We start from the raw sequence: 10,640 nt of genomic DNA on the forward strand, positions 1-10,640 counted from the left end.
TGACCTGGACGAGGGGAACGAGTGTATCCTCAGCAAGTTCGCTGATGATACCAAACTGGGAGGGGTGGCTCACACCCCGGAGGGCCGTGCTGCCATCCAGTGAGACCTGGACAGGCTGGAGAGCTGGGCAAGGAAGAACCTCATGAGGTTCAACAGGGAAAAGTGTAGGGTCCTGCACCTGGGGAAGAAGAATGTCAGGCACCAATACAGGTTAGGTGTGGACCTGCTGGAGTCAAGTTCTGAAGAGAAAGATCTGGGGGTCCTGGTAGACAGAAAAATGACAATGAGCAAGCAGTGTGCTCTTGTGACCAGGAAGGCCAATGGGATCCTGGGCTGCGTAGGGAAGAGTGTGGCCAGTAGGTGGAGGGAGGTCATTCTCCCCCTCTACTCTGCACTGGGGAGGCCACAACTGGAATATTGTGTCCAATTCTGGGCTCCCCAGTTCAAGAGAGACAGGGAACTGCTGGAGAGAGTCCAGCGAATGGCAACAAGGATGATTCAAGGATTGGAGCATCTCCCTGATGAAGAAAGGCTGAGAGAGCTGGGGCTCTTTAGCCTGGAGAAGGGAAGGCTGAGGGGAGACCTTATCAATGCTTATAAGTATCTGAAGGGTGGGTTGAAGGAGGATGGAGCCGGACTCTTTTCAGTGGTTCCCAGTGACAGGACGAGGGGCAACGGGCACAAGCTGGAACATGGGAAGTTCCATTTAAATATGAGGAGAAACTTCTTTCGGGTGAGGGGCCAGAGCCCTGGAACAGGCTGCCCAGGGAGGGTGTGGAGTCCCCTTCTCTGGAGATCTTCAAGACCCGTCTGGATGCCGTCCTGAGTAACATGCTCTGACATGCTCTGGGCAATCCTGCTTCGGCAGGGGAGTTGGACTAGATGATCTTTATGGTCCCTTCCAACTCTAAAAAATTCAGTGAAATTCAGAAATAGCATGACCAGCAGAAGTAGGGAGGTGATTGTCCCCCTGTACTCAGCACTGGTGAGGCCACACCTGGAGTATCGTGTCCAGTTTTGGGCACCTCAATCCAAGAGAGATATCGAGGTGCTGGAGCGGGTGCAGAGGAGGGCAACGGAGCTGGTGAAGGGCCTGGAAGACAAATCCTATGAAGAGCGGTTGAAGGAGCTGGGACTGTTTAGTGTGAGGAAGAGGAGGCTGAGGGGAGACCTCATCACTCTCTACAACTACTTGAAAGGACACTGTAGAGAGGTTGGTGCTGGTCTCTTCGCACAGGTAATTAATGACAGAACGAGAGGGAACGGCTTCAAGCTCCAACAGGGTGGGTTTAGACTGAACATTAGGAAAGAATTTTTCACGGAAAGAGTGGTCGGGCATTGGAACAGGCTGCCCAGGGAGGGGGTTGAGTCACCATCCCTGGATGTGTTTAAGATCCGTTTAGATGTAGTGTTGGGGGATATGGTGTAGGGGAGAACTTTGTAGTGTAGGGTAGATGGTTGGACTCGATGATCCCAAGGGTCTTTTCCAACCTGGACGATTCTATGATTCTGATTCTATGAAAACAGGCCAATTGCGGGCTGCAGAAAAATCAATGGGACTTCATCACTCGGCAGAGAGCTGAAAATACAGTAAAAAATAAGCAACGCGGGGATAGTCTTGTGAAAAGACACATCTGGGGATCTGTCAACCCCTCACGGCATCCCTGTCCCCACGGGGAGAGGCCAGAGCCTGTCCTGGCACTGGGGGGGCTTCAGAAGTCCCCCCCGAGCTGTTCCTTCCCCAAAAACCCACTGGAAAGCTCCAGCACCCACCTCCATCAGGTGGCTCTGGGGTTTTGGTGGGAAAAAAACCACAGAACCAGGCGTCCCAGCAGGGACTTCGGGGGGGGGGGGGGGGGGGGGGGGAGGGGTGTGACAAGGAATCGCCCACCTCCAGTAATTCTACTAGCCCAACTGCAGCACCTGGTGATTATGTGAAGAGCATTTATTGTGCTAATTACACAAGTGTTAACCAGGGATGTGCTGTCAGAGGTAGGAGCTTTGCGTGACCCAGGACCTGGTACTCGAGGGTGCGTGGGGCTGCCCATCCCCACGACAGGTCCTTGTCCTTGTCCCCCCGGGTGGGCTGCCAGCAGCAAGGGAAGGGCTCCGGAGGAGCCACCAGCCCTGGGTGGATCTCCCTGGACTTGCTGCCCCCCCTTTTAGAATCCCTGCTGTAGAATCCTCCAGCATCACAGCTCAACATCTGGGGGGAACCGAGGCACTGGGACCACAGAGCATCGGACAGGGAGGGGGCTGCACCCCACGAAGCCCCCACAGAGCATCCCCAAAACCACAGCAGCTCCAGGGACACCTCCAAATCCATCCAAGCAAGGAAATTTGTCCTTAGTCCATCCCTCCACCTGCCTTCACCTCCGTAAGAGAGCAGCTCCGACGCTCCATCCCCTTTGGCCCATTGGAGAAAAAGCCACTTCCACCATCTCCCAGCAGACAGCGAGAAGACCCCCCCGCCCCGGGCAGCACCCCAAAGCCAAGCCCCCTGTGATGGGGGAGCAGCTGGGCTGCAGAGCTTCGGTTCCTCTTCCAGACCAGCCACCTCTCGCCTCCCGGTGACATCCTCCTCCCAGCGCCCCGTCCAATTTTGGGGTGAAGCACACTGGAGCGCAGCCACACTCGCTCCTCCGTCGGGCTAATTGGGCTAATTAGGCTGAAGTTCTCCAGCACGAAGCAGCACACCGGGCTGATGCCCAGGGGCTGCCACGGCTCATCTCCACGCACGGTCATCTGCGGCCGCGGGGACGGTGGCCTCGTTAAGACGCATCAGGTCATTATTGTCCCCGTCCCCTCGTCCTGTCCTGGGAGAGCTCAGAGCATCTCAAGCTCATCCGTTGTTGCATCCCGGCCACAACCCTCATTAACGTAACGATGTCGAGAAAGCGCTGACCCACATTGGAGGGGTCCAGGAAATCAAAGTCGGTTACTGGGTTATGTCGGGGTCCCCCGGGGGGGCTCCCCAGCACCCAGTACAGCTCCGGAGCTGGGAGGGCTGGAGCCACAGGGAGCCGGGGAGGTCTGAACCGGTGCAACCACCCCGTTGTGGGTGACCCGCCAATGTTTTTCAAGCCAAATTAAAAAAAAAAAAAAAAAAAACCACACACACACACAAAACCCACAATAAAAAAAAATATGACAAAAATATTTAAATATTTGGAGTTGCTCTGGCTGCGACACATTCCTCCCCCCCACCCCCGCAGGCTGCAGCGAGGGTACAATGCTCCGCTCCCCGCTGCACCTGGGATGGGGGGGGGGGGGGCTTTCCCCAGCCCCCTGCCCACAGTCAGAGCCCCCCCCTGGGTGGGCAGGGAGAGGGGTGCCCAGGCAGTGGGGTGCAGGATAAATAACGTGTCCCCAACTCCCCCTAGAAGGGACAGGGCTGCCTAAAGTCACCCCCCATCAAGCTGGGGCCACCAGACCCAGTGCAGGATGCTGGGGGGGGGGGGGGGCGGGGGGGGGAGTCCAGGTACCAAACACCCACCAACCCTCACCCAGCTCCTGTTTCCCCAACATTTGGAGCACTTTGGGGGGGGCAGGAAGGTCAGGAAACAACAAGTTTATGGCCAAAGACAGTCAGGAGGCTCCTTCCAGCTGTGAGTCTGCCAGGCACGGGGTGAGGGGGGGTGTCACAGATCAGGACCCCACATTGCTCTCCCTGCACCCCGATGGCCGGCTACCCCATGGGAATAACCCCCAAACTCCCCCACAGCCCCCCAGCAAAGGGGGAGCTTTGCTGTCCTGCCCCTGCACCCAGATTTGGGGTCTGGCAGAGGTACGGGGTGAGGGGGGGGACACACACACATAAGATGGGGACAGCCCCATCCTGGCTCTCAGAGGACACAGCTGCCACCATCCATGCTTGGATTCGCTCTCCGAGTGGGAGAAATCGGGGTGCAAAGCCCCTTAAACTTGTAGGAAACCCATGGGCTACCCCGGGACATCTGTGTGTGTGTGTGTGTGTGTCCCCACCAGGGCTGTGACACCCCGGGCAGGACCCGGAGAAGCGGGAAAGCAGCCATGGAACGAGCCATGGAATGAGGAAAAACAGTCCTGATTTATTAAAAAAAAAAAAAAACCAAAACAAACAGCTTAAAAGGGCAGCCGATGCACGAGCCCCCGGTGCTGGCAGCAGTTTGGGGGGTGGGGGGGGACACAGGCAGGGCTGACCCCACGGGCAGGAGGCTCTGCCTTTGCTCTCCAGCAGCTGGAGCACAGCTGGACTTTGGCTTTCCATCCAGGCAGAGGGTGTAAAAGCAGCAGCTCCCAGCGCCAGGAAAGGAAACGGCTCTGGGAACACCCTGGGAAGTTCCTCCAGCACCCACCAGCTCCAGAACCTTCCTCCTCCTCTTCCTCCCCAGAGATGCCCTTTGCTTGGTGAGAAAGATGAGGTCCCGTGTCCCCAGGGACCCGCCCCCCCCCCCCCAACCGGGTCACCCCATCACCCACCCGCATCCATCCCGGCACCGGGAAAAGCAGCAGCAGCTTCCGCCGGGCCACCTGCAGCAGAAAGAAAAAGCTCCATCTCCAGGACTTCTTTATTTTAAGGTTGCCAACGAGGAGGCAATTAGCTCTGGGGTTGGGGGGGCTAATTGCTGGGAATCCTCCTCGTCCGGAGGGGGAAAGCCTCAGTTTCCCCCAAGTACAAGGAGGGGGTCCCCAGCCCGGAACGGGAAAGCGGGATCCAAGGAAAGCCGCAAAGCAAATCCCGAGCCGCCGTCGGGGGAGAAGGGGAGGTTTGGGAATCCTGACATTTAATCACGCAGTAACTAAAGGTTCCCAGACATGTCTAATAAGACAATTATAGTGCATGTTAATAATAGATTATTAAAAAGCTTATTTATGGAGGTTTAAGCAGGCAGATGGCAGGGCTGTGTCGATAAGGCTCTCCGGAGCCTGTGCTCCCTCCCAGCTCCCGAGGATGCAGCAGGAATTTACCTGCCTCTGCCTCCCCAGCCCCTCGCACTTAACCCTCGCACGACTGCCCAAAGCACAGCAGAAAAGCCTTTGGGGGGGGGGGGGGGTGTGTCACAGCCAGAAGGGGACATTTTATGGAGTGTTTTGGGGTGCTCGGGGCTCTCGGCCCCTCTGCAGAGCCAGGATGGGGCTATGAGTGGAAATCCATGGAAAAGCTCCATCCCGGATGCAATCGAGGGGGAAAACCAACCCCAAAAGACATCGAGGAGGTTGTCACCGCCAGGGCAGGGGTCAAAGCCACCAACAAGCATCTGCCTTTGTCATCCAGGAGGCTCTCCGACCCCCCCCCCCCAAGGGCCCAGATCCTGCTGGGCTTTGCTCTGGGAAAACTCCCAGGGAAGCTGGAATGGGGCTGGTTTGTCTTAGTTTGGATAACAAAGGGGAAAAAAAATAAAATAAAAAAAATGTGCAGTTCTGGCCAGGAGGTGACTCACCAGCATCCCTGCTCCCGAGGCCAGGGCAGGTCCAAGCACTGGGAGGAAAAACATGAAACTGGAGTTTTGGAGCGAGGAGAAGGCGGCAAAAATGATGCAAATCCAACTGCAAGTACTGGGAGGGGGGGGGGGGGGGGACAAAACAGGCATCGCCACCTTCCGCTGCGGATACGGAGCCAGAGGGACGGGTCCATGACTCGGAGCATCCCTAAATCCTGCTTCACCCGCACGGACTGTGAAAATCCACCACGTTCCAGTGCGTGGAGAGGGGATACTGGAGAGCCAAGGGCTTGGGAGAAGGAAACCTCCACCCTGGGCATGCCAGTAGGATTTTCTGGAGCACCCCAGTGCAGGAGTTGGGGCGGGCGGGGGGGGGGGGGAGATGTCTGCACTTTTGGGGGGCTCCGGGAAAGGCCACGGGCATTAAAAACCCACATGTAGGAGCAAGGAAGAGAAAGAGACTCTTCCCCGGCACGAAGGGGGAAAAAAACCTAATAATCCAAGCCCAAAACAAACTGACAAGGAAAATATAAAGCCCTTGCACATTTTCTGTGCTTGCTGAAGGCGGAGCGGGGAGGAACAAAAAAAATTCCCTGGCATGGGAGAGCCCGTCGGCAGCCAGGTGGAGGGAAATAAACACCGGGCAAAGGGCTGGGAAGAGCAGGATCAGGCAACCGAGCACCCGGAGAGCAGAGAAACACTGGCCCCGTCCCCAGCATCCAGCAGCCCCCGGGGACAGTGTGTCGTCCCCCCCCCCCCCCCCCATAACCCCTACCAGCGCCTGCCCTGGGATGCACAGACACCACATCCCTCTCCCCCTCCACCGAGCATCCCCCCCCCCCGGGACCCCCGCCGGTTAACGGCCGGGGCGGGGGGACGCCAGGCGGATTTGTTCCGCTCCCTGACCCCAATCCCAGCCCTGGGGACAGCGTCTGCTCGGGGGGGGGTGGGGGGGTCCCATTCACTCCACCCAGACAATGCAGCCACCGCGGGATTGGGGTCACCTCCGCTGCCTCCTATCAGCCTGCAAGAGCTGTCCGGGGGGGTGAGGGGGGGTGTGACAGGACCCTCAGGGACACCCCCCCCCAGCGAGGGGCTCATCCAACACAACCAGCAACCACCCCCCAAATCAGCCCTAGTGCCACCAGAGGTGCCACCAACCCCAGCCCGGGGCTCCCCAGCAGCACCGACCTCTGAAGTGGAAGCTCCACGGCCACATATTTTATTTGCTTAATTGCCGCTCCCGCAATCAAACCCAAGCACAAACAGCTTCCGCATAATTACGGCGGGAGTGCCAACGCAGCGCCGGTGGCTGCAGCCACATGTCCCCACCGCCTGTCCCCAAAACCAGCCCGGGAGGGGGACACAACAAGCTGGGGTACACCTGGAGAACCAGTTATCGCTGAATTTTTTGGGGTGCAGGGGTGCATTAGAGGAGCCGGAGCTGCACCCTTTCCTGAGGGGGAGGCCAAAAGAGGAGGAAAAAAGCCGAGCCTGCAGAACCCGCTGCCCGGTAGCCCGGTTTGGAGCCCCACGAGCCAGCCCGGAGCCCCACGGAGCCAGCCCGCTCCCGGCCGGAGGCTGGTGCCGAGGGGAAAGGCTCTGGGTTTTACTGGGAAGAGCCCAGAGAGGAAACGGGAGATGGGCAAACCACACCGGTGACAACCGGCAGGTCCCCAGCTGACACCCCAAGAGCACAACGCTCGGTTCGGGGGGGTCAGCGAGAGCCGTCCAGCACCCCCCCCCCGGCTCCCCCCCTCCCCGTGACAAGCCCAACGGCCACGGGCACCCACAGCTCGGTGGCCGCGAAATCTTAACGAGATGCAAAAAGTTTGCTCCTTCTCGGAGCCTGAGAAGAGCATCCCGAGCCGGTGGAGAAGCCGCCACCGGGGCACCCAGCTCGGCCACTGGCTCAGGCAGGTCACGGTCACGCCGTGCCTCAGTTTCCCCACTCGTGGAAGGGATCACACTACACCCCTTCTTTGCCAAGGAGCAGCAAGAAAACCCCTTTCCTTCCAAATACGCACGGAGCCAAGCGGCTGGTCCTCCCCGCCACTGGCTTCGGGGTCTCCGGTGACCCCACAGCACACGCAGCTGGCTTAAATGTTAATTTTTTTTAATTATTTTTTTTTTACTAGCCCTGGCTGCTGTGCAGCCCCAAGCCCCACAGAGGCAGCCGGGTGATGTCCCCGCAGTATCCCCCGCAGGAGCAAACGCCGGGATTCATGTAAAAAGCAGGCTGCGATGGAGCCGGGGGGGCTGAGCGCAGACCCCTCACCTCCAGCCAGACCAGGTGTCCCCCCCCCCCCCCAGGCTCCCCCGGAGCCGAGCCTGCTCTGCACCTACCGGGGAAACGCCGGAGTAAACACACTCCTGATTTATACCAGGAGCAGGATCCATCCTGCCCGTCGCAAATGCTGTCTGGGAGGGACGGAAGCCCCCCCAGGGGAAGGGGTTTGCCAGGGAGGAGCTGGCAGCTGCCCCCCCCCAGAGCCCCCCCAGCCCCAACCAGATCCCTACTCCCGTCCCCTCAGCTGGGACGGCCATCAGAGAAAGACACACAGCTCGGGACAGGGAGCAGCACAGCTCAAGACCCCCCCCTCTGACACCCTGGGGGGGTGCAGAAGCCCCTTCCTCTGGCAGAGGACTCAGAGCCCCCCCCCCCCCCCCCCCCAGCTGCGTGCCTCAGTTTCCCTGTTGCCTCCTTGCTCTGCCAGGGCTGCTCCACGCACAGACCAGCATCTCCCCCCACCCCAGGACACGACTGTCATCCCCCCCCCCCCCCCCAGCTGCCCAGTAAAACATAAACCCATTCCCTCCCCATCTCCTCCACCTTCCGTGAGCCACGGGGACCCTCAGCTGCTTCGTATCCATCCCCCCCCCCCCTCCATCACCCCCCCCCCCCACCACACGGGTCAGCCTTATTTGCTGACGGCTGTCACTATTTTTAATTTTTGGAGAAAAGCTACTACCCCCTTCCCCCCCCCCCCCAAAAAAAAAAAAACCACTAATCAATGCACCAACACAGGGAGCGCACGCAGGCGAGCCGCTTGGTTTTAAAGGTTAAAAAAAAAATTAAAGAATCGGGCAAAAAATCCACCGTAATGCCCAAAACATCAGGCAAGAGGTGGCGGCTGCAGCGCTGGGCTCCCCCCGAAGCAAGGCACCCCCCCCCCCCCCCAATTCCCCCCGCCTCAGTTTCCCCTGCAAAAAGCACCTCGGGAGCTCCAAATGCATCCCCCCCCCCCCTCCCCCCCCCCCGGCAGCATCCGAGCCCCTCTCCTACCCCCCCCCGGGGCTATCTCCCCCCCCCCTCCGGGGCTATCTCCCCCCCCCCCCAGCACCTCCCGCTCGCAGGGTCAGACCGGGAGGTCTCCCGGCAAAGCGCTCAAGGGAAAAGGAGATTAAAGAAAAAAAAATTAAAAATAAATTTAACAGACACACATCCCTCCCCCCCCCGCTGGTGCTTCGGTAAAACTCTAATTATATCCCCGGACACAAAGCGCCGGGGGAGGCGGCACCGGAGAGCGGCCTGGGCCGCCACCTGTTCGTCCCCAAGGGTCCCCGGACACACACACACACACACACACACACACACACACACACACACACACGTCCCCGGGACCCCCCCCCCCCTTCTTTGCAGATCCCGGACTCGGACCCCGCCGCCCCCCCACCCCCCCCCTTCCAACGACGGCGCCGGGCGCTGCTCGGTGCGTCCTCCCCGCTCGCCCCCGAAACCCCGGCAAACGACCGTCCCCCCCCCCCCCCCCGTCGCCACCGGGGTGAAGTTTTCCGCGGGGGCACGAAAAATAGAGGGTCTCCCCGGTAGCGAGCTCGGGGGGGGGGGGGGGGTGGGTGGGCTCCGTCCCCCCCTCCTTCCAGCCTGGCCGTCCCCGGTTGTCCCCAACCCGACGGCTCCCGCCGAGCCGCCTTGTAGCGGGGAGCGGCGGAACCCCGACGGGGCGAACAACCGGAGATAACCAGCCTCTCCCCCCCCCCCCCCCCCCGGGTCGAAACACACCTTATCCACACACATCCCCCCCCCCAAAAAACCAAATCCTTTCCGTTCTTACCGGCGGGGGTCTCGGTGTCCAGCCCGTAGACCCGCAGGGCGAGGGCGAGCAGCAGCGCCCGGGCGCTTCGCATGGTGCGACCGGTAGCACCGGAGGGGGGGGGGGAGGGGGTTGGGGAGAAAGGGGGGGGGGGGGGGGAGAGGGGGGGGGGAAGGAAAGGGGAGGGAACCGAGGGAGGGAGGGGGGGAGGGAACCGGGAAGGGAGGGGGGAAGGGAGGAACCGGGAAGGGAGGGAGGGAGGGAGGGAGGAGGGGGGGGGGGGGGGGAGACCCCCGCGGTTCCGGCGCGGCGGGTACACGCGCGCCCGCCCGCCCCGCGCCTCAAATAGCGGCGGCGCTTGGGCTCCGCCCTGACGTCAGCGCAGCTCCCCCCTCCCCCCCTCCAAATCCATCCCCCCCCCCCCCCCAAATCCACCCCCCCACCCCCCCCAAATCCACACACACACACACACACACACACACACACAGAGCCGGCCGCCGCCGCGGAAGGCCGGGGGCGCCCCCTGGCGGCCGCTGTGCGCACACCGCAGCAGCGAGCCCCGCCTCCCGCCAGCTCCGGCAGCCTCCCCCGGTACCGGGGAACCCCCTCCCGTAACCGGGGAACCCCCTTGGAACCGTGCACCCCCCTGAAACCGGGACCCCCCTGCAACTACAGACCCCCCCGGAGCCGTGCACCCCCCTGAAACCGGAGACCCCCTGAAACCGGGGACCCGCTTGGAGCCGTGCACCCCCTGAAACCGGAGACCCCCCTGCAACTACAGACCCCCCCGGAGCCGTGCACCCCCTGAAACCGGGGACCCCCCTGAATCAGGAGACTCCCTTGGAGCGGTGCACCCACCTGAAACCGAAGCCCCTCCCGTAACCGGGGACCTCCCAGAGCTGTGCACCCCCTGAAACCAGGAACCCCCCTGCAGCTGGAGACCCCCCCGGAGCCGTGCACCCCCCTGAAACCGGGGACCCCCCCTGCACCCGGTGCTGCCTCCTGCACCCGATGTCCCCCTTTACACCCACCCCCTGGCAGCCTCCACCGGTACCGGGGAACCCCCTCCCGTAGCCCTACGCCCCCCGAAGGGCGCGGAACCAGGGGCTCCGGTTTCAGGGGGGTGCACGGCTCCAAGGCGGTCCCCTGTTTCAGGGCATCC

The 10,640-nt window shown here is 61.2% G+C and overlaps 1 protein-coding gene across 1 annotated transcript in view; it reads right to left on the bottom strand.

The window, feature by feature from the left end:
- The window catches only part of PTPRU (protein tyrosine phosphatase receptor type U), a 73,386-nt gene extending 63,814 nt beyond the window's left edge, over window positions 1-9,572 (bottom strand). Inside the window, exon 1 of the mRNA XM_074161836.1 lies at window positions 9,500-9,572. Coding sequence (XP_074017937.1) covers window positions 9,500-9,572 — 73 coding nt within the window. The remainder of the gene's footprint in view (window positions 1-9,499) is intronic.
- Between the last annotated feature and the right edge of the window lie 1,068 nt (window positions 9,573-10,640).

The sequence above is a fragment of the Numenius arquata genome, chromosome 21 (assembly GCF_964106895.1).
Source record: "Numenius arquata chromosome 21, bNumArq3.hap1.1, whole genome shotgun sequence".
NCBI classification, from domain to species: Eukaryota; Metazoa; Chordata; class Aves; order Charadriiformes; family Scolopacidae; genus Numenius; species Numenius arquata.